Raw genomic sequence first — 24606 nt, 5'->3', positions numbered from 1 at the left:
AATACAATTGTCCGTTATATTTGAAAACCTCGCTCTCCTTGCAATTTTTACGCTCTGATAGTATAAAGAGAGGACGGTATATCAAATAATATAAATAGATTTCCAATTCTCTATCTCTCCATCTTTCTTTCCTTGTCTTTTTCTCTCTCTCTTCCCCATTTCTTTTTGCCATCTCTCTCTCTCTTTCTCTCCACTTCCTCCTCTGCTAGCCTTCCCTCAAGAGTAGGCAAGATGTTTTTTGATAGGTAATTAAGCAGCAACCTTAATAGGCGTCCATATGGAAGCCCTGTGGTTAGGAGCAGGAGAGAGAAACAGAGAGAGAGGGAGAGGCTGCTAGACCAGAGGGACAGAGGCTCTGGCTGAGGAGGAATATGATGATGGTGGAAAGGACACGTGGGTGGGGGCTTTATCAGTCACTTGAGACTGTCAGGCGTCGCATCTCCACCGGTGGAGATTGTTTTGTCTCCGCCTGGGCGAAGCATATCTACAAGCTCACCACGTGTCATCACGGTGCGACGTGTTGTGAGCTTGTACTGTACAAGAAAATTGTACTTCGGCAATTTTTGGTGCACGACACAATGGGCCAGAATAAATCAGGAATAGTATTGGCCAGCAGAGAGGACATATTTTTTATGGCCGCACTCAACTGTTATGTGGGTTGTTCACAGGGCAAGTGTGCACAGTGGCCACGATCAATAGAGTCTAACACTGATCCACTGATCAAACCTCGTTAAACAGCCAATGGAAGAGGCATACGAGTGTGTCAACATAGAGACAAAAAGACCATTTCCACGTGTGAATGTGTAAACGACATCGATAGACACATGCAGGGAAAAGGGGGGTCTGTGGCAGTGGCTATATCAGTGGTGAACCCAATGCTAATAGTCTGTCAGTGAGGCACCATTTAAAAATCAATGTGATACAAGGTTGCTCTAAGTCAATTGTCAGTCTTGTTAATTGCACTAACTGTGTGCGGTTGAATGTGTCTGTGCGCATGTGTGTGTGTGTGCCTGCATCCGTGTCCATAAATGTTTGTGTATGTGTTCTCTCCGTATGTGTACGTCTGTCCATAGATGTGTCCGTAGATGTGTGTATATACAGTATGTGCACTTACCTAGTGTATCTCTGTTGCTACGTTTGTGTGTGCGCTCATGTAGATGAGTGTCCAGACACATGCACCTCTGTGTGCACGCGGAGATGAGCACTGAGGCATTTCCCAGGTGGGGAGGACGGTAGGAGAGGAGAAGGCAGGCAAGGGAAGTGGGCTGGGGTGGCATGAGTGGGGGGGTTTGATGGAGGACTTTGGGGAGCACGGGGTAGGAAAAGCGAGGAAGCCGGCAGGTGAGCTAATTAAAGCGAGATTTGTTGATGTGATGAGAGGGCGGTCTCCCAGCTGCCGGTTACCAATGACCCAATGCCCGACAGGAAGTCCACCCCACCCATTATCCCAGGGGGTAGCCAGCCCATATGCTAGCTCCAGGTGGCATTGTTTGGGGAGTGCCTCTGTATTTTGTGTGTGCGTGTGTGTGTGTGTGTGTGTGTGTGTGTGTGTGTGTGTGTGTGTGTGTGTGTGTGTGAGAGAGAGAGAGAGAGTGAGGGGGGGGGTTCAGGGTTTGGGGGCGTTGGGTCTAGACACACTGATGGATTACCATAAAAAGTGTATAATTACACCCCCATTCCTGCGAGGTCACCACAGACAGCAACATCCACTGTGATTTAACTCTGAGAGTGTAGACATATCATTTTTACACCCTCACAGTTAAATGGACACTGTGGATTTCACTGTGTACTTAAGGCCTGCGGAGCTGCATGCCAGTGGTCTGGCTGTCACAGCCAATGTGGATCTTCTGCTATGGTTCGGCAGCCAAGATAATGGCAGAGAATAGTTTTAATTATTCATTTGGGCAGCCTAGATTGCTGGACTGGCATCCCGTAGGTATGGTTCCTCGTGTCCAATTAATGTTATGCTAGTTCCCAAGGCTGCTCAGGTGGAGTGTTTATCCTTACAGCGATGTATCCTCGCGGTCGTGAAATCTATGTTCTGCTGTGGAGGAAATTCGCCATGCTTTATATGTGTGAAAATCGCTGTGTGTTCTTACAAGGAACAATGCATCAAATTCACCAGGGGCCCATAATGTTATCAATGACAAGACACAGCACCCGGCATCGGTATTGTTTGCCTCTCCCCCTGCTTATGTAATGGATTCTCTTTATTGGAAAGTGTGCTCTATAGCCACTTATGAAATACTGTACAGAAAGGAATTCATGAGCACAACATTTCTGGACTGCCTCAGAGGGAGGGAAAAAAAATTAGACCTTGCAAATATTATATACTGTACTGTATAGCTCGCTTAAAAAATAATAAACACCAGCTCAATAAAGGCGAATGGACGGAGAAATAGCTTGCTTTACAGAGTTGAGGTAAACACACAGCCACATGTGCATGCACACGCACGCACCTCCTTCATATACTTTCCAATTCCATAGTCACAGTCCACCCCCCTATTGCACATACATACCAACACTCTTACACGCACTAACAGGCACTAATAGAAAACTTCCACTATTTATTAAGTGATAATTGACTGGTTCAACAGCTCCTTCGCCACACTGCAGTCCTACTGCCCAGGGCTACAGGCAGGAGGGCCAAGGAGTGAATCGTCAGTCAACCTGAAATTACTTACAACTGGAGCCCCTGCTACAGGTAATGCACACTAAAACAAGCTGGTAACATGAATGTTTTTACAACACGGCTGTCGGCTAGCCCCACGTTACTGGGGGAAAACAGGCATATTTATGCTTTATGTTTTTCTTCTTTATTTTATTTTTTTAATGTTTATAGGCCTATTAGCCAATTATTATTTTATCTACCCTTTTCTTCTCCCACTTTAGTTGGTATGACAATTAACCACATGAACCCTAGCATCACTGTTCGGGGCGTGTCATAATAGGCTAACATTCAGCGAAAATAGTAGACCTGCAAGCTCACACTGCGTAGCATTGCGATTCGTTGTGTGCTTGTAAATCAGCTATTTTTGGTTAGATAAGATAAAACTGTTAAAAAAGAAGGGGGCTAAGTATAGACCCCTGGGGGAGTCCAGTCAACAATGTATAAGCGTTTAATTCAGAGTAGACAATAATTTTCACTATTTTTTTTTCTCCCTATCTAGTTCTTCAGTTAACCCTCCCCAGTCCCCACATATTTCTGTGTTGCCACTGCTATTGTACCCTACTGGATCATCTGCCGGTGAGGTGCCCACACCAGTAGGACATAGCACCTCCGTAGGAGTCGCTAGCACAGTGACAAAGATCACCATCCACATCAGACTTCCCTCCCCCAAACACAGCCAATTGTATTTGTACTAGAGGTGCGGGTCGCTACGCGACCCTTCCGTCTAGTCGCTGGCGCGAGGCTCTCGTGAAGTAGGCTGTAGAGGTTTTCGACACGCAAACCAAAAGCGAGAGCAACAGCAGTGTTTGTTTCGAGACGCAAACCGAAAACGAAAGCAAACTGAGAGACACACATTTCACCCGTTCATCTATCTATGTATTCACACAGGCTCTTGCAGGACCAGAATGTGCGGCACAGATTGATGAAGCAGCCCGCTCAGCCCAGCGAGACGGCGTTCGCTGCGTTCAACCCTCCCAAAGAGTCAGACAGACAGTATTTGGATGGGGGGCGGGGTTGCCGGGGTTGCCATGTCCAGGAGTTGTAAGCGTGAAGTGGCGTGTAATTGCTTAGGGAAAGTGCATCGACGCATGCGCAGTGCTGATGCAACTTACATACAGACGCACAAACATTCTGGCGCATGACTGTAGACGCTCAGCAAGCTGGATGCACCGTGGTGGATTCAAACCCCTAGACTCTGTAGGGTTGGACAGGTATACTTTACTCCTGCGCCACCCGAGCAACCTCTATGTACCTTTGTAAGTCAGGTTCTACGTTGTCCTTGTACTGTGAGCATGAATATGCACTGTGAATGTGAAGCTGTTCCTGCAATAACTTCACCAGGACAAATCATACACAGACACGCACACACTCAATCACACACTAAACTGCACAACCACACACATACACCCAACGCACAAGTGCAGTCTGTGCACGCACACATGCCATGCCTCACATGCGTGGCACGACCACAAAAGGACAGCGCTGCGGCCGTTTGCTTATTATCTGTTTCCCCCAATATATCCTCTAATGAAATTAACACAAAAGGCAGGGACGATCAAAGTTGCCATGCACCGCTCATGTTATGATTTCATGAGCTAGATGTCACGCAGCCATTTCAAATTCCACTGGCGTCTATGTGCAGAGATCAAAGGGCCAGCCACCTGCTGTGCACGCACGGCCTGCATTATGCTCAGAATTTTCAAAGTCATTTGAAGACAATAAGATTAAACTATCTGTAGGAGAGGAGACCGAATAGTCTTTCCCGTTTTCTTTTCAATTTAACTCTTGATTAGCTTGCAGCAGTTCTCTTGACTTCAGAGGTGGTCAGGACTTCAGGGCGAAACATATGGCTATCAGCTTAATATTAAAACTGGCTCAGGACATTTCCCTCCAATTTAATAACTACAGTCTGTACAGTAACGATTCCCTGTCTCCTTGGGCTATGCCACAGATTATATCAATAAGTGGAATGAAGTCGGAGAGTGCTTTTGCATATTGCTCCTCAGGAGCCTCTGCCTGACATTGGCAGGACATCACAAACTTGACGGAGATTTCCTTCCTCCTGCATGTCCTTCACACAGCTCCTCGGACGATTGCAACACACGCCTGGCTAATGTGATGCAAATTCTTCATGTCGCTCACTGCCCTCCACCTCACACACACACACACACACACACACACACACACACACACACACACACACACACACACACACACACACACACACACACACACACACACACACACACACACACACACACACACACACACACAATCCTACAGCCATGGCAGCTCCAGCGTGTCTGGATGAAAGCGATTGACTGCTCCAATGTTAAAAGGTTCAAAAGAGGACTCCGGGCCAAGAGTATTATTTCTTTTTTTTTCTAGTGACAAGGCATTTGCATGAAGCTCCCAGACAAGCCTGGTGAGTCTCTGGCAATATCTATACCTACCTGAAGGACAGAAACGGACACCACTGTTCTGTTTACAGGGGTCCTAGATGGCAGAGGGGTGGAAGCGTCTGTCTGTAATCCTTTTGATCAGATGGCAAGAGAGCTCAGAACAAAAGGAGGGGTTCTGGTGCCCACAGAGTCAGAGCCAAGTGGTCGTCATGGATACGGCTGCCAAGGAGGCACACACATCAAGGAGCACCCCTCCACACACCCCCACATGCCCCCCGACCACCCCCTGAGTTTGAATCTGCCCCTAAAAATCCTTGGAGTATAATTCTATTATGGCCCACTTGGCAGAACATGAGACAAATAGCAATCACAACTGTTTCCAAAGAAAAATACAAATCAGGTTGCTCTTGATCAAGCCTTTGAATCTCACACCGCACTATAAAATCCCCTCTTTCAGCCCACTATTTTAATATGGTAAGAGAGATATTTGATAAAAAATTATTTACCACTACAGTGTTTCACCTAGGAAGTTCAGTTGAGAGACGTCTTTTATGGAGAGATAACAGGCTAAATAAAGTAGCGAGATAATAAGAAAATTGCAGCCAAACAACCAGAGGCAATGCAGAAAAAAAGATACACTTGAAATCACAAAGAGAAAATGCAAAGTCACAAAGACAATTCACTTGTGAATTCTGAATATTAATTATATCTAAGTCGCTTTACCTTGAGCACTTTCAGCCTGGTGTCCCTTTTTTGGGCATTGTACTGTAGGTGAAAATGTTCAGCAATTAAAAAAAAATAGCGACAATAGTAGATCTACAAGTTCAAAATGTGTTGCGTTGTGACAGGCTGCTTTTGCCACGTGGCTCCATTGTACGACGAAGTATATGACCGACTGTACAACAGTGATTCCCAAAGTGGTTCTCAATGCTATATATAAAAATGGGTTTAAACCCCATATACACTGACTATTATATACAAGCTCACAACGCGTTGTGATGCAAGCTTGTAGATCTGCTACTTTCAAAAAATCTTGAAAATGTTGTTATATTTCTGAAACATTTTAACAACACACATCTTGTATGGGGGTCCCCTGGCACAAAAGCTTTTGCAGATGGGGGTCAGCGACAAAATAAACATTTATTTTTATGGCAGAAGAAACCCCCTTTATAGGAAGTGTTGTGGTCCAGTCTGGCAGTCGTCCATGACTTGAAAACAAGCAGCAGGAAGAGCAACGGAGTAATTAGTGAAGCGGCACACATGGAGAGAACCAATCAGCACAACACAACACACAGGCACAGAACCTCAGAGAATCTGTGAAAGAGAGAAAAGAGAGAGAGAGGGAGAGAGAGAGAGAGAGAGAGAGAGAGAGAGAGAGAGAGAAAGGGAGAGAGAGAGAAGAATGGACTCATTTGGTTTCCCTTTGAACAAATTGCCTATAACATTTTCCACATTGGTGTATAATTGCTACACAGGACAAATGTGCCCAAATTAGTACCATTTAGCAGATCTGTGGCCTTTTCCTTCTGGTTGCACAATTTGTTCCTTTGCACTGGCGTCTTCTTGACAAGTAAAGAGTACAGAGCATAAACCCAGAGCCGCGGGGAAGAGGACAATGTCTTCCCAACACGTGACTTCCTGTAATTAGTATGTTAACTGTCAGAGCTACAGATCTGCCCCCTTTTGCAGATGACCTGGCTGTCAAGCGGTGCACCCCCAGTGTGCCTGTACATAGGCACCACACTGCACTCTATTGGCCAGGGGAGTAATGGAAAAAATTAAGAGGATGGATTGAAGCCAGCTGGCTATATAATATGTATGACGCGGTTCATGTCGTTGCAACTGAAGAAGCAGTGTAAAGCAGTGGTTCTCAAAGTGGGGTTTGTGGACCCCCAGTGGTCATTGAGGGGGTTCTAGGGGGTCCCCAACAAAATGAGGAACAGTTTATTTTCGCTATTATTTCATCGGCTAGAAGTTAGCCCAATGAGAGAATGTATAAGAACGACTATTCAGATCATAGGTTTCACTCTTCACTGTTTTCACCCCACCAGTATGGCAGTTGAAATTGTCTGTATTAAAGGTAGGGTGAGTGATTTTCTTTGGTTAAAATAAGTGTTAAATAGCTCTATATTCTGATAGTACTCATTGCAATAGAGTGTTTGTTCAGTAAAAGGAGTCTCCTTGTCTCTCCAGCTCTTTATAAAACAGAAAATGCATTTTCGTTTCAGTTTCAGTTTCATTTCCAATTTTAGCCAATCAGGATAGAGAACTCAATCAGGATATAGATTAAACAAGTGAAATTGTAAGTGATGACACTAAGAAATGAGCAGGCACTGGAACTGGAACACTATAAAAATGAAGCTTAAAAATGGGTACTTTCTCCTGATTGGCTGAGATTTTGACACCTACCGGAAAAAGTATTATATGTTTATTAAAGAGCTGGAGAGACAGGGAGACTCCTGTTACTGAACAAACACTCTATAGCAATGATTACTATCAGAATATAGTGCTTTAACCTTTTAACAAAATACTTTTTGTTTTAACCCAAAAATATCACTTACCCTACCTTTAAATCTAAATCTTCTATTATGGGGACCTAACAAAAAGTATTTTCAAATGGGGTTCCACGGCCTAACATGTATCAATGTTGGGGTCCTTGACATGAAAATGTTTAATAACCACTGGCATAAAGCATGTAACTATAATAATAATGATTAAGCAACTAAACATACTTTACACAGATGATTCCAAATTACATATCTTAATTCAGACCACTATTCAGCAGGAAAAATAAAGACTGACTATAGTCACAGTAAGACTTTATGGACTTTGGCATTATGTCAAGTAATTAAGGAATCTCTAATCCTTTTCCCCCATACATCTTCCAGAGTCCAAGTGTTATTTTGTCACTATCAACCATACACGTGTACATCACTGTTAACTTGATTCCCACAGATATCTTGCATATTCCATTGCGGCATTGTAGAGGGGGGGAAAATGTAATTAAAGTGCTCAACACGTCTCCTCTCACTGTGAGTGCCACCAGACAGCATCCCAACATAACCCATCACTTAAATTCAATACACTTGTCTGTCGGCACTGCTTAGCATTGGCAGGCACAAGATCCAGATCTACAGGATGAAAGCCGTCTGACCCTGTGCACACTCTTGGCACCTTAGCCCATGATGTTGGAAACTGTCACAACTCCCTCAGACTTGTTCCCTTGAACACCGAAGCCTGACTTCTGCCCTGACCCCCATGAGAAGGGGGCTCTTTGATCGGGCATGTTAAGCAGTCAGAGCTTGTGCGCTGTCGGTGCCCCCTGTACTGGTGACAGTGACAAGCTTGGTATAGCTTGTAACAATGAGGATTGTTTTTTTGCAGATCCAAAGCCACATAGTGTAGACCAAACCAAGGCCACAACAGCTCCGGTGACAGGTCTGCTGTGATCTGGCTATGGTCAGAGAAATCAGATTGACACTTCTTACTGCATCCCATCTATAATGTGAATGCCAAACTCATGTCTGATTGCAGTGTTTGGGGGTGGGTTTGTGAGCAGCTGTTTATGTGGAAAGATCCACAGCCATACTCTCGCTAATATCGGCTCAGAAACTGTCCAAAGTAATATTTTGCCTATAAGATCACAAGATGGCATCCATCAATTTAGAAACATAGAAGATGCATTGCCTTAATACATTTTGTAATTGGACTCAGTTCAAAAACACTGAGTTATGTCTTGACATAACACACACACACTTATATATAGTATATACTGTACACACGCACGCACGCACGCACGCACGCACGCACGCACGCACACGCGCGCACACACGCACACACACACACACACGCACACACGCACACACACACACACACACACATTACTCAGTGTGTTTGAACTGAGTGCAATTACAAAATGTATTATGGCAATTTATCGTCTTGTTACTAAACTGATGGATGCCATCTTGTGATCTTATAGGCAACATATTATTATGGAAGTGACTATAAAGTAACTCCATGGGTAATGTAAGCCATTACTCTCAGGAAATGAAAGGGATGCTAATAGAAAACTGAGGTTACAGAACATAATTTACATTTGAGGCATGGCTGATGCTCTTACCCAAAGCAAACAAGAATAGCCTACATTACCAACTGTCAGTATTCAAAGTAAAGATTGTATATCTATCTTTAACCACATAAACCCTAGTGTCCCTGTTCTGGTCATGCATGTCATAATAGGCGATCATTCTGCAAAAAATGGTGTACAGGACAAAAGGAGGGAACCAACAAGTAATTATATACACCTTGGGGACCATGGTCAATGAAGCAAAGTGCTAACATGTGTGCAGGTAAAGGTGCGTGCTCTCTAAGTTGATGGAGGCACTTTTGTATTGAACCTTTTCTTTATTTTTGTGTTGAAAATGAGATTTGAATCCACTACAGTTCGGGCCCTCACACCTACGCTATGCCAATCTTACCGACCGATTAGTCTAAGTCATTGTGTCGGGGGCTTTGTCAGAATACCCGTTGTACCCGACTGTCTGCAGTCCCTGTATCTGTCTGTCACCTAGCTGTGTCCCTTTTATGCCCACAGAGATCCCTGATGTTATAAGTATATGCCCATTGTATATTGGCATGCCCATATATGGGCCTATTGGTTGGATCAGCGGTTCTGGACAACTGGATATCCATATATGCCCATATACGGACATATCGGTGGTTCTGGACAACCGCATATACGGACTACTTGACGGCAGGCACCGCACTCTGTAGAATCCTTGCCAATGCGCGTGCCGAGTTTGTCGGTCAGTCCCATATATACACATTACCATATCATGTGCATGACTCTGGACAACCGGATCTCCATACATGCCTATAAATGGGTATATCGGGTTTGTTTAAGGTTATATCTGAGTCATAGTGACATACATATGGGTGTATCGGGTTTGTTTATGGTTGTGTCTGAGTAAGAGTGACGTGGGTGTGGTCCTGCCTATATATGGGCGTATGGGTTTGTTTATGGTTATGTCTGAGTCAGAGTGACGTCTGAGGTCCGCCGGCCTGCCGGTCCTCCCTTAAGCCAATTTCAATATAGGATGCTATGGCATCTGTTCTCCACAAATCAGAAAGGGGACTAGAAAGAGGAAGGAAATGACATTCAAAGAAGAACAGAGGGAGAGGGGAGATTGCCTAAGTTGAAGACTTTACCCCCCAAAACTAGCAAGCATGAGGGAGGAAATAACGGAATAAATCATCAGACGGCATTGCATCGGGGAAAGGGCACCTTTCCCCTCCCTGCCCCTCTCTGTTTTTTTATCCATATTTCATAGCTTAACATTGCGTCTGTGGTGTGCAACACACTTTATACACAGCCTTCAACACTGAGCCTCCCCCTTTCTTCATCCCTGGCTGCAACGGCTACGCTCGTAAATCAGTTGCGCACCAAACACGGCTATAAATAGAGCCGTCAACGCATTTTGCCACCGCCGGAGATGCTGCTCAACAAGCTCATTTTCTGCACCCCCAGTCACTTTCGTATGGTCAGCTTGAATACGCAGGCCTAACTCCCTTATCGCTCCATCAGCAGGGCAGATATTATATAGATGAGACAGTCAGTAAGAGGAACACACACACACACACCACATGCAAACACCATGCCACTAAGCCAGTACAAAAGCTCACACAATGACCCGGTCTGACGTGATTGTAGCAAATGACAGATACTGAAAATGTCAGCTGTTCAATGAATATGTTTAATGGATTTCGAAGGCATCTAAGTCATCGATGTTAACTAAAAGGACTGAATTAGGTGAGAGATGGAGGGAACAGCTGCTTCTGTTTTTCTGAGCCGAGACATAAAAGCTAATCCACTCAGAAAGACAAAGGAGGATAACTCTTTTGCCTCCCAAACCTTTTTTTCCAGTTTGTCATTCTGCACTTCAAAGCATACATGACGAAATACCCAAAGGTATTAGAGGAGCTCTAGCATAGCAGCCATATCCTCAACCCTGTCCTTGCCTAATACCTCATAAACGGAGTATGGGAGCATGTCCCCCTCACTATTTTGAAAGTCTTGGATCTTTTAGAGCCCCTTAAGAGTTGGAAGAGGTGGTTTCTTGCTGTGAATCATGAAGGAAAGGAATCTCATTGTAAGAAAAAAAATAAGTCCACAAGCAAATTCTCTTATGAGCCAAATGGAAATGAGGCATTTATTCACTTTAGAGATGTGTCAAATGTGCACCCATTTAGAAATGACACACAAAGAAATATGTGTCCTCTTCCAGAGATAAATGCATGCACATCATTTAAAAGCTTCCAGTGCCACTGCCAACGCAGTAGGTGATTCTTGAACTGTCAGATTTCAGGGCATCATAAAGGCATCCACTAGTACGGTCTCCATGCTTCAGACTAGCATAGCCTGAAAGAAAATGCTTGATGGAACAAAGCATTTCTGTATCAGCCATGCACTCAGTCAGCACCAGAAACCAACAGTGAGCAAATGTCATTTTCTAACATGCTTGAAAAACACCTCCAGTAACACCTCCATCTGATGTCATGGATAGAAAAATGGCTGCATAAGTGGTCATTAGTGTTGGCACAATAGAGGGTATTAGAGGGATATTACAGATATACTGTATGACAAATTCCTACATGAAACAATTAAAACATTTTATGACCCTGGTCAAAGCATTATACTGCTACTTTCTACTTTATCATTCTTAATGTCAGTCATGGCTTCAAGTTCCCTCTGGCGGTTAGATTTTCACCTTTTAGAAATGTGATAAAAAAAAAATCCCACTGCTGCAAAAATCTCTCCTAATGAGCACTCCGCCTTGCTACCTTCACACCCTCCCTTTGGCCCGACTGCCAGACCTGCTCGGTTTCATCTTTCAGAATGGCAGTGAGGGCAGTGAACTGCCAAAACAGAGAGTGCAACGAGTCTTTGAACAACAAGGAACATCGGAAAGTGGTTTGTCTATTAGTTACTGCAAGATGGTAGTGGTACCCGTTTTGTCTCTGACTTGTGTATGTGTGTGTATGTGTGTCTGTTAGGGTGGTAACTGTAAGTGTATGGATGATAGAGTGTGGAAGACTTAGAGAAAGCGAGAGAAAGATACTCAGTCAGCCACTTACTGATCTCACTCAACGGAGTCTTGAGATAAGGTTTATCTCCAGAGCCTAACAAGTTTGTCCAGTACTCCCTCTCCATTGAGTGGACGGGGGAGGGACACAGTGTGCAGCCGGCAATGTGCTGAGCTCCCTTATTTGACCCTGTTGTTCATGCTATGCTGCTTTAGAACTTCATTTTCTGTAGGAAATATCTCCGGACCCGTAGGCCACATCTTTTTTAATCTGACTGCCCCCCACCTCCCTCCCTCCCTCCCTTCCTCTCTCTCTCTCTCTCTCTCTCTCTTACTTTAACTCCTCTTATTCTTTCTTATTGCTCTCTGAAACTCTGACTGCCAAGGAGAAACCGGCAGAGCTGGAGAAAGAGATGTTGCACCGCTTTGGCACAGAGAGGCATGTGTATCCCAGAGGCAGGGATGGAGACAGAGAGAATGACAGAGAGAGGGGGTGGTGGGGGGGGTTGTGAGGGTAGGGGGGGTTAAGCCCCTAATCACAGTCTGCTCTGCATGAAGGACTTAAAGTTACTCCATTTAAGGCTACCTTCCCTTTAGTCATAAAAAGAGAAAGGTTGTGTGTGTGTGTGTGTGTGTGGGGGGGGGGGGGGGGGGGTATGTATCCTATACCTGTATTCTTCAGGTCTTTGAATCCCAAGTCCTTCCTTCCAAGATTCATGTTTTTGTGGGGTACAGATATGCTCACACATTGTAGGCATTGCACCAGAGAGAGTGTGAAACAGATAGATACAAATGCATGAGCCTCACTACCCATCCCACTGTATGCATTCACCTGGGCAACATTACTGACTGTCAAGTCCAGTTCATTTCAGTATCTATACTGGTGGGAAAACAAGCCTGCTCACGGTGACATCGAGCCTCCGTCCTGGGAAGAAAACAGCTGCGTGAAACTATCTCCACAGCAAACCCCCTATCATTGACTGACATGGCTAGCCGTGCCCTTCTCTGGCTTGCTCAGGTGCTTCATTTGTTTGCGTTAGGAGTGGAGAATGTGAGCAAATCCTCTGAGAGACGCCCTCCGAGGTCCCGCTGCCTCCAAAATACATTAATTGACTTGGCTGAGTTTCTAGCCAGGTGTAGCAGACTTTAGCGGGATGCTCCAGAAGCCACACACGATCCTCTGGGAAATCCCCACGCACAACCAAACCAACACGCACACCCAGCCAACCACTGCTCTTGCAGCATCTGAGGTACATACTGTATCGTTGCCTGTCGGGCAGAAACGTTGCATCTCCATATTACATCTTTTTATGTTTTTTTGATAAATGAATGTCCCATTTTATTTTTGAGTGGTGCCAACCACTCCTATATCTGACTTTGTCTGTGTGTCCGTGTGTATGTCTGTATGTCCAATAAACAAACAGTGATGACAACATCAATACGGGGCTCATCAAAGGCACCACTCTCTTCACACAGGGTGTGATTTTTTTTCTGTTACATGACAGTGTCGTGCAAAAATAGCAGATCTACGTGAGTCAAATCGCAACACGTTGTGAGCTTTTAGATCTGCTATTTACATTATTACAAGGACATGCCCAAAATGGTACAGTAACACCCGGTGTAAAGTGGTTAAGTCTGTCAAGAGCTTGAGACTGAATAACTACAATCATAATAATAAATAATAACAACATTGGAAAACAGGTTATTATTTCCATTTCTTGAAAAGTAACAGTTTTGAACATACAAGGTTTCCACCCGACAGAGACAATATGCCTCCTCATTTCCAGGATTCCAGCTGTTCTTTCTTTCTTCCCGACCGTCATCCATTTACCGGTCCACATAGCTGGTAACACTATGGTTTTGGTGTGTAGGGCGTAATCTAATGTGGCAACATTGATTTATGCTAGGGTGTCCCACAGCCATTAAGATAATTGCATGATCACTTTATAACATCCTCCCTTGGTGGCCATGGTAATTTGGCTCTCGACCACCTCGCTCGGTAGGACCCGTAACCGCATTATAGCTCCAAATGTAGTTGGAAATATCATCTTTCAGCCAGTGCAAATTGATTTTATAACTTTTTCACTGACTCTTGAAACCCTTTTAGTCTGTCTCTCACCTGTGCTGGCCATTTGATCTTGGACAGGCCCCTAAGTTTTATCGATTGACATTCTTCAAAACAGCATTATGAGCGGAGGCTTCCATGTCACCTTGTAATTCCCATTGTCTTGGTATTTTTGAGTGAGCTCAATTCGAAGGCAGGGTATTTTTAGCTGCTAGGGCAGAGCAAGTGCACTTTGATTGCCTTCAATGCGAAATAGCTGTGTTTAATGGTGCTGTGATGTCATTCAAGGGAATTTCCATTAAAATAAAATGAAAAAGAGGGGGGCACGGTAGCGCAGTCAGTAGTGCTGTCCCTTCACAGCTAGAAGGTCCTGAGTTCGATTCCCGCCGGGGACGCTGTGGCCATGTTCTCTCCTCCGCGTCATCAGTGCCCATACCCTCGGTGGGGTTGGCGAAAGGGCCTTTCTGTGTGGAGTTTGCATGTTCTCCCCGTGTACCCTAAGGTAGGTACCCTCACAAAAAACATGCAGTAATCCTGGTCTCTATACTGCCTCCCACTGGTCAGCCGGGGTGCCTGATGAAGGGAAAAGGAACTGGTTGGAATGACGTGTTCCTTCCACGCGCTACATCTTACCAGGGAAATTCCCCCCTGTCAGGTGATAAGAAGCGGCCTGCTCACTCCTCAAGCATTGAAGGAAGCATGAGCTCAGTTTGGGGCTCTCCCCTGGCTGGCAGAGGGAGAGTAGCGCCAAGGATTACAGCTTAGGCAATTGGCACTGGGTGAAAAAATGGGTTACAAAAATCGTGGGATAAAAACAATTCAATAAAAAGGCCTTCAGTCATCACTATGGGCTGAATTGGCTAAATGTTTATCGAGTAATTATTGCAAGGTTTGTTGCATGTACAAACCAGGTTGTGACCGGGAAGGAGATTTTAGCATGGCTGGCCTTATTAACCACTTAAATCCTTATACTTAGTTGACCAGAGTCCCCCATGGGTCTATACTTGGTCCTCTCCTTTTTCCCTCTACTTCTACTCTAAATCTCTTCACCAGAAATAGCCTAATCCACAAGCTTATGGATGCTATAGGGTTCATGTGGTTAATATGCATTTTAACGAGTGGCAATGTGACGCTGTAAACATTGTAGAGATGACTATTCAAACAACTTCAACAAATTTACCAAGCTGTGGTATGCCACGAATAAGTAGGTTTGTGAGAAGGCAAGCTACAGTAGATGAAAGGTAGAGTGACAAAGTAGAGAGAGACTATTCCATCAGAATCACTCTCTATTAGATGCCAGAAATTTAAGCAATAAATATTGATTGCAAAGTCTTATCCTAGTTTGTTACTTGAGGAAATAAAAGATGACCTTTAGAATCAAAAAAAGAATGGACTATTAGGACAGTTCTGGAAATGTTTTCTTTTTTTAAAAATACATACTGTACACTCTACATGCAAATCATGGTCCTGTTTGACCTCAAAATTGCACTGCATGGCTGATTTGCTAATGACACACCCCCTACTGCACCTCTCTTCCCACAACGATGCACGGCAAGTGCCTAAAATACAAAACACATGCAGGCTGGGAAAAACACAACCTAAACGCCATTGTCAGTTCACAAATTTGCTCACACCAATCCGCCTGCCCAAAAATATGGCCCATACTGTATGTTTCTTGACCACAAGATGCTGTGTTATTTGGATATTACGTTGTTTCGGCAGATACTAGGTTTTAAGTTTTAGTTACTTTGTTATTTAATATTTTGTCAGCACTCTATTTGTTTGACCACTTACCCTGTTTGTTGATTATGGTTCATGCCACTTACTCCTATCTTGCACTTTGTAAAGTCGCTCTAGATAAGAGTATCTGCTAAACGCCCATCTTTGCCCTTCTGGCTCTCTCTCTGCTATCTCTGCTAACTATCTAGATTTAATACAAAACAAAAAGTAAATACTAGGGCTGGGACTCGATTAAAAAAATTAATCTAATTAATTAGAGGCTTTGTAATTAAATAATCGCAATTAATCGCATTTTAATCGCATATCAATATTTGACCTGAGAACAGTGAAAAGTATTTTTTTCAAAAGGATTTTGGCATACGTCTTTAAGTACATGTACTCAAGAACTGTACTTAAGTACAATTTTGAGGTATTTGCATTGACTCGAGTATTTCCAATTTCTAATAGTTTTACTTCTACTCCAGTAACTCCACTATATCTCAGAGGCAAATATTGTACTTTTACTCCACTACAATTATTTGAAAACTTTAGTTACTAGTTACTTTGTAGATTTCGATTATTATTATAAAACATTACAGTAGCCATGTGAAAATAGCAGATATACAAGCGCAAGGCATTGTGAGCTTGTAGATCAGCTATTTTCCACCACTGGAGGCTGGTAGAGTGTTGTTACTGTTGTTTTATAGTAGATTCATAAATTATTATGAATAAAAATCGCACGCATGTGATCCGCACCGCATCGTGGAACCCCCCCACCAGCGCGCGCCCCCCCCCCCCCCCCCCCCCCCAAACGGGACAAACGCGCGCGTAGGCGGGGGCTTCCATTACAGATTCTGACTTGCCCAGGCAACATTATCAAGCAGGCATCATGTTTTCATGCACTGTGCTGGCTGCAGTAGACTTTGTTGTTGTCTGTCATGCCTGAGAAGTGAGAATTACCGTCTGTTGGTGCGCTGCTATAAACGGTCCGTCTGAAACTCGTCCAGTGAGAAACGTTCCGCGGTGCAAAAATAGGTGCGATTAAAATGCGTTAATTTTTTTAACGCGATAATTTTTCTGTAATTAATTGATCTAAATTAACGCGATAAAGTCCCGGCCCTAGTAAATACCCACTTCCTTGGTTTGTTTCCTGACAAACAGAATTAGTTAACAGAAAAGGATTCCTCAATGACCTAGCCTGACCTAGACACTCAGCCTGAATTTTCATTTTGTTTCACTCCATTATTCGATCCTCTCAGTGCAGAAGTTTTCTGAGATGGGGGTGTGGCCAAAGTGGCTCTCTTCTGCGATTGGTTCATACTGAATTATCCCGATTGGGCTGGGCCGCCGGTTAGATTTTCAACTAGAAACCCCCCCCTTTCTACAGCGTTACCAGACCCTGAATGCGAGGCTAGCGATTCAGGGGCTGGAGCCAGGCTACAATGGACCAAGGGAATAATGTTAATTGTGTGTGTTGATTACAAGGGGCAAGGCTTGGATATTTACGATGAGGCCAACACGGAAGCTTATGAATGGCCAGAGTGGCGCTGTTTTACCCTGCGCCGGCCTGAAGTGTCAGAAAGAATTTATTTTAGCGCAAGTGAATGGGTTTTTGACAAACTGTAGACTAGATTTTCTTACCGTAATAAAAATTGTCATAAATTCTATATGCTTCCAGTCGCTAGTTTAAAGTCTCCTTTCAATCATCATGATATGCGTTTTGCTAAATTATGGTCCCATTTATTCTAAAATTGACGATAAAGTAGGCTATGCTCCAGGAGGGGCGGGATGATTTGATTGACAACCTACACAACCAATAGCATTCATTCCCCGCCCCCACTCTTGATTGACAAGCTACCCAACCAATAGCATTTTTGGGGGTGTTTTCCGGTTCGCTGGTCACATGTCTGGTCTCAACCAATAGCGTTTGAGTTCCGGCGTGGCCAACTGTATATATTAACGATGGAGGAATGCATGTTCCTGAACTATCGGCTTCATTTTCGTTCTGTAGAAAGCAGGGGAGTGGCATTGTCCATTCTTTTTTACAGTCTATGGTTGATTACAGATGATGATAAAATCTGTAATCTGTAGTGATAGCCCTGACATTGGTGTTATTTCTGACAGCGCCTTTAAATTTGATAAACACATTAGCTCTGTCGTTGAAACTAGCTTTTTCCAACTAAGACTCCTCGCCAAGGTTAAGGCCCATCTCTTCAATATAGTCGTCACTTAGGCGTCTGCAGTTGGTTCAAAACGCAGCTGATCTCTTTCTCACTGGCACAAAAGAACGTGACCACATAAATCCTGTCTTGGCCTCACTTCATTGGCTCCCTGTCAACTTTATAATTGATTTAATGGTTATTCTATTTGTTTTTAAAGCGCTAAATAGGCTGGCTCCGCTATATCTCTTCGAACTCCTGCACCCTTACACCCCAGTCAGAGCTCTGAGGACTGCTTACAAGCTTCACCTTGTTGTTCCCAAAACCAGTCAAAAAAGCTGGGGTGATCGCGCCTTTGCTGCCACTGCCCCCAGGTTATATTTCTACTGTTACACCAATGAGAGTACCCTGACTGGCTGCAACATTGCTTGATATTGCTATGGAAGATGATGAAAACATGACAGTGCAACACATCTGCCAGGCATGCAGAACATGTACACCCAGTGGAGTTCTCAAACGTTTTAATTTCAAAGGCCGCCATAATCCTCAGAGTTACAGACCTGTAAGGGTCCATTTGGAACCCCGAGGATCCCTGGACCCCACTTTGAGAACCACTGTCCTTGTCCCCCAGCAATGCTCTCACTCTGCTACCATCTGGCAAACGCTATACCAGAGCATTGAGATGCGATCCAGTAGGCTCAATGTCAGTTTCCTTCTCCATGACATAAGACTTCTGTACTCCAAACAGACTGTGCAGATTACATTTACAATTTGTCGCGCAATCTCTGATCTATAGTACTATTTTTCCATTATTATACTGCATTTTAGAATGTTCAATGTTCACAACACTATTTACAGTAAGTAACTGTGCAATATACTGTACATAGCTATGTACGGTATATACAGTATAATTGACTGTTCAGGCTTGTCGATACTGCCTATTCGTATGGCCATTTTGTTTATTACCCATTTATTATTATTACTATCTTTTTTAAATATTATTATTCTCATTTTATTGCTATACAGTACATACTGTTGAGAAGTACAGAGTATGTAATATCCCATAATGCTGCTGTATTGGATGTGTATGTGACAATCAGCTGTGTTTTGAAAAGGGTCCATTATAAAATTACCACTGCCGTGTTTGTGGGAACAAGAGGTAAGAGGTAAGAGCCACAGTTACCTTGCTAGCACAGGTTACCACAGCAACACTTTAGGCACAGAAGGACATGTTATCATATAACACTTAAAGGGAGACTGAACCTAAACGTGTTAACAACAATGTCTGTACAAAAAGTATGTTCACCCACTGTACCACTGATCTATGCTTAACTGTGACCTCTTCTCCTCTCTTTCCCTGCAAGCTCTCTTCTTGGTGAAATACAGTCAAGCAGAGTCAGTACAGAGACTTTGGGTCAAGTACAGTATTTAGTAGCTACTGTAATTTGGATAATGCGATCTGGCTAGCAAGGCCAGTAGCTGCATAAAAAAAACAGTATTTTGTGGCTAAACAAGTCTTAACTCAGCCTGAGGGATGAGAACTAGCTTGGACATTCAGAGACTCAATTCTATTGCGATGTGACCCTCTAAGTATGAAAGGCATTTTGCTGTCTTTTGTAGTCTCGCAGCAGCCAGGCCCAGTAGACCAATTTGCCAGTGACCAGGAGTCAGCCATGAGCCCGGGATTTTAGAAGAGACAATGTAGAGAGGATGTGGTCAGTGACAAAGAAGAAGCTCTTATTACAGTATGTTTTAAGTGAAATCATCAATGAGGCAGTGCCAGGACCCAGCCATGAGCCCATGAAGGATCCCTACTGAACAGCACAGGCAGAGAACCCCCACACACCCACCCCTTAAGTGGGCTAGTCTGACGCATACAACATCCGGGTTGAAAATGAGTCCCATTCCAGCCCTGCTCAGAGACCTGCAGTTCACCTAATGTGTCACAGCAGAAAGTGAAGAACAGGGTCCCGGCCTGTCACTATCCTATCCTATTCCATGCCCCATCTCCATCATCTTCCTCCTCTACCCACTCTGATATTAGTAAAAACCCTTTTCTTAGCTCACAGCTTATAAACACTGAACACTTCAATGTATAGCATTTCTCAAGTTCTACCGGCTCCCCGCCTGACAAAATATTTCTTAAATGGCTCTGACATTTCCACTTTTTATTATTGGTTGCTGGTGATGTCGGTGAAATGCAGAAGGAATTGAGGCTGGTTGTTATCCAGACACCTTGTATTAAGATGTATAATGACTTGAGCGTCACCCAAACGGAGGCAATGCTCTCGTGACGAGACTGACTGCAGTGTGGAAACAGCTGACAGGTTTATGCTCAGTGTATTTGATTCATTTCCTGGCCCGAGATGGTTGACTGTCACCCAAGTCCAGCGGTAGCCTATACTGTCTCCTGTACTGATATAGTCTAGCAGATGCTGACACCACATGACACAGCTAACAGTATGTGAGCGGGTAGGCATATTGAATGCATCCCTATTTGAAAACTGTGCAAGCAGTGCAGAGAGAGAACCACCAATTTTATGCAAAATAGTGCAATACTTCTTTTTTTTTTAAGAGGTTGGTGCAGAGCAGGTTTTTGTTCCTATCAACATGTCCCGCATATCAATTCCTAAACACCTCACTCAAAAGGAACTTGTACATTTCTTATTCCTTTTTTGGGGTTTTTAATAAAGTTGTGTAAAGAACACACCAGTAAATCTCAACTCCACTTCTGATGATTGAAATGTGATTGTTATGCTGTTACTCTTCAGGAATGTGGGCTTTATTTGAAAGGCATGAGAGATCAGATAGATCAGAACGGGAGGATATTACATGCAAGACTATTAGGTTGGTGCCTACGTTGTAAGCATATTAACTGGTCTTTTAATTATTAGTTTGTGTCCTTAGTTGCCCTGTAAAGTCACTTGTGACAAACCAATTTACAACAAAATTCAGCCTGACATTTTTGACAGGATCTGACAGCCAATGCACTTACTTTTCTGTCTGGAGATTTTGTGGCGAAGACAGGCATGCGACAGGCAAGCAGAGGACACCAAAACGGGGCCGTAGTCTTCCCATTATCGTCTCCACAGAACCAGCCAGGTGTATTCTCCTCTCCTGCAAAACAAAACATTATAATTTTTTCATATATTCATTTTCATCTCACAGCCTTTAAAAACTTGTTGACAGCGTGTATCCCGACACCCAGGCAGAATGGTGCCTGACTGTGAGGTCTCGTATGAACGATTACAAAACTGCACAAAATAATCAGAGAGACAGTTCACTGCCCCAAGGTATGAAATATGAATAGTGTTATTAGCATGTGTGCATAATGATCAGTCAGAGGATTATTCCCTGTCGTGGGAGGTGAGGCCAGGAACTGCCAACGCACGGCCTCAACAGTGATTATGCCTCTACTTAATCAACAGCGACAGTCAATCCCAGCGGGGGGGTGGAAATAAATAAATAAACAAACACGACTGCTGGATTACAGCTGTAATAAAGAATAGATTTCGGCTGGCATATTCACCATCTTGTTCAGTTACTATAGCTCAAAGCCCTACAACAGGTGCACTCTCTGACTAGGCACTGTGTAAATCTGCCAAAGTACTCCCATTATGTAATTTCATAATTTTCAATTGCAACTCACGTAAACTACATAGCGCATGCAATCAAACAGCTTGTTTTAATTTACTCCCTGGGTCTTTCTGAATATGCTAAATTGCAATAAGCCACAGCTATACCTGTAGTTTCGTTTCCAAAGCAATATCCTCCCAGACGTAAAAGCCCCATTTAGTTTGAAAAGTGCACACACAGCACAGTTTACTTGACAAGCAAATGTTGTTTACTTGTAGTGTTTCTGTAGTGAGCAGGTATACAGCTCACCTAAGGGCCAATTAGATGGGCTTACATTGACCTACAATACAGCCTCAATAGTTCTAAAATAGCTTTCAGTTAGCTGTCCTAGCCACTGAAATGCAGAGACATTTTGCTGGCTAATCAGTGCTAAGAAGTTGTAGAATTAGAGCAATTGCCCTTGAGCAATACAGCTACTGCCCTCACATACAGCATAGCTGCATCCTACTATAATTCTAGTAACCTGACGGTGGGTGGGTGGGTGGATGGATGGAGTCCTGGGTCTCCGATCAAACTGCGCATGCGTCGTTGTGCCAGGTTTCGCGAGAGAAACAAGCAATGAGGTCTATGAAAACGAGGCCAAACCAAACGAACCCTATACCACCAACATTGGCCCTACAGCGCTTACAGTACGCCGACATGGCAACTTGAGACCCCGCCCACTCTCTGACTGTCTACAATTCTTTCTGTGGAAAGTAAACACACCAGACGGCCCCGGGCCGGGCGAGTAACATGCCTACGCCATTCTCCGTGCTTTTATATATATATATATATATATATATATATATATATATATATAAATATATATATATATATACATATATATATATATATATATATATATATATATATATATATATACACACACGCCCGTGGAGAGGGGTGACCGCGGGCCGGGGGGGGGGGGGAGAAACCGCGCGACAGGACGTGCATTAACCCCAAATTTGCAACTGGGTAGCGTTAGCAATTAGCATGCCCCACGCTAATGTTAACCAACGCTGCTGTCGTCACTCAAACGGCTACGTCAAACATCTTATCAACAACCTGTATGAACGTTAGTGTGGTCAATGTCATCAATGCTAACTAATTAGCCCGTTGAACAGTGTTATTTTGGTGACTTTTGTGGATTTCTGTGATACAATGTCACGAGGTAGCATCTCAGAGTGTTATGTCACAGTCCGACTGAATAGCTTAGCACTTCCAGTCGTTCCTTCACAATAAAGGTTGCAACAAACTGAAAATAGCTGATCTACAAGCTCACAACGCCTCGCGATGCGTTGTGAAAATAGGGAGATGGGGAGAGAGAGAGAGAGAGGGACGGAGAGAATACTCAAATACCTTGAGTAAAAATACTTCAGAGTACTCAACATGAGTAAAAATACTTAAAAGTACTGAAAAGTTGAAAAAAAGAGTAAAAATACTTAAAGATTGATGAAAACACTACAAATACCTAAAAGTTGATAAAAACACTACAAATACCTAAAAGTTGATAAAAACAGTAAAAATACTTAACAATCTGTAAAAAAAACTTTAAAGCTAATAAAGTCATTAAAAACACTTTCAAGTAAATACATTGAGTAACAATACTTACTTAACTACTACTACAAATACTCTTTTAGTACCGCCTCTTTTAGTACCGCCTCAATACCAGCTTCAATGCATTACTGAAATTACATTTATATGATATACATCACAACACCCTCCTATAATATAAAAAAAAACAGCCGAAGGGGTCCGCCATGTTCCACAGGGGTGCGCGGGCCCCCAGGGGGTCCGGGGACACCCAGGAAAATAAAAAAGAAATGTTGAATTTTTTTCTTTTTTCTTTTTCACTTTTGGAATTTTTTGTCCCACGCTTTTGGTACCCCAAAATAGGGGGGCGCCACGACGGGGCGCGCGCGGGGGAGAAACCGCGCGACAGGACGTGCATTAACCCCAACTTTGCAACTACTTTCGCCTGCGCCCTTCACCGGGTATGGTCTAGTCTCTGTAATACCTGTACATCATCAAAAATAAAGAAAGAAAATGCTATTTAAATGTAACCAAAGTGCTGTACATTGCAGCAGCTTATAATAACGCTTTTTTCTAAAACAAAAGAATTAAACATTCCCCAGCATTTTCCAATGCTATTAATTAATCTTTGTTGTGCTCAAAGCCTTAGTATTTCTAACTAAAACCTTAAACCCTAAAAAGAAAGTTTAAATAAGGAAGAGAACGGTACAAAAACTAGGACAGCAACAAATGGCATTATGATAAGTGTCATGTGTCTTTTCACATAGATCTCTCATAGTGGGTTTGACTGGAACCTGAACAAAACCTTGACTAGATGTTTTAAATAAGCAAGACAACTGGAAAACATTCAAGTAATTCAAGTAATTTTCTTTTTTTCATACCACAATTTTGCAAGCCCATTTTTTTCACCCACTGACAATTGTCTAAGTAATCATGGGCGCTACACTCCCTCCTTCAATGCATGAGAGCTAACAAGCCTTCTTATCACCCGACAGGGGGGAGTCTGTGTGGAGAACAAGCTAACTCCACACAGAGGCCCTTTCGCCAACCCTACCTAGGGTATGGACACTGATGACGCGGAGAGACCAGCCCCCACAGCGTCCCTAGCGGGAATCGAACCCAGGACCTTCTAGCTGTGAGGCGACAGCGCTACCGACTGCGCCACGGTCAAGGTCATTTTCAAGCCATGCTACAATTGTGATGTTCAAAAAGCTAATGGAATGTTGCATTTTTGCAGAAACAGCAACAACAATTACAATTGATCGACAATATGTACAGTAGTTAATCTCATGTGAAGTACTGTGAGTAAAATAAGACTCAGCTGCAGTGCTATGTTGAAGTCTGGGCAGTCACATAATTA

The 24606-nt window shown here is 43.5% G+C and overlaps 1 protein-coding gene across 4 annotated transcripts in view; it reads right to left on the bottom strand.

Moving 5' to 3' along the window:
• arhgef10la (Rho guanine nucleotide exchange factor (GEF) 10-like a) overlaps window positions 1-24606 on the bottom strand; it is a 177042-nt gene that overhangs the window by 48622 nt on the left and 103814 nt on the right. For all 4 annotated transcript variants that reach the window (XM_084061414.1, XM_084061413.1, XM_084061416.1 and 1 more), the window contains one exon: window positions 21094-21215. In XM_084061414.1, the coding sequence (XP_083917540.1) occupies window positions 21094-21215 (122 nt within the window). The remainder of the gene's footprint in view (window positions 1-21093; window positions 21216-24606) is intronic.

Source organism: Gymnoscopelus microlampas (assembly GCF_963454915.1).
Source record: "Gymnoscopelus microlampas genome assembly, chromosome: 7".
Lineage (NCBI taxonomy): Eukaryota > Metazoa > Chordata > Actinopteri > Myctophiformes > Myctophidae > Gymnoscopelus > Gymnoscopelus microlampas.
The sequence above is the reverse complement of the archived record's forward strand: the minus strand, read 5'-3'. Positions and strand labels throughout refer to the sequence as shown.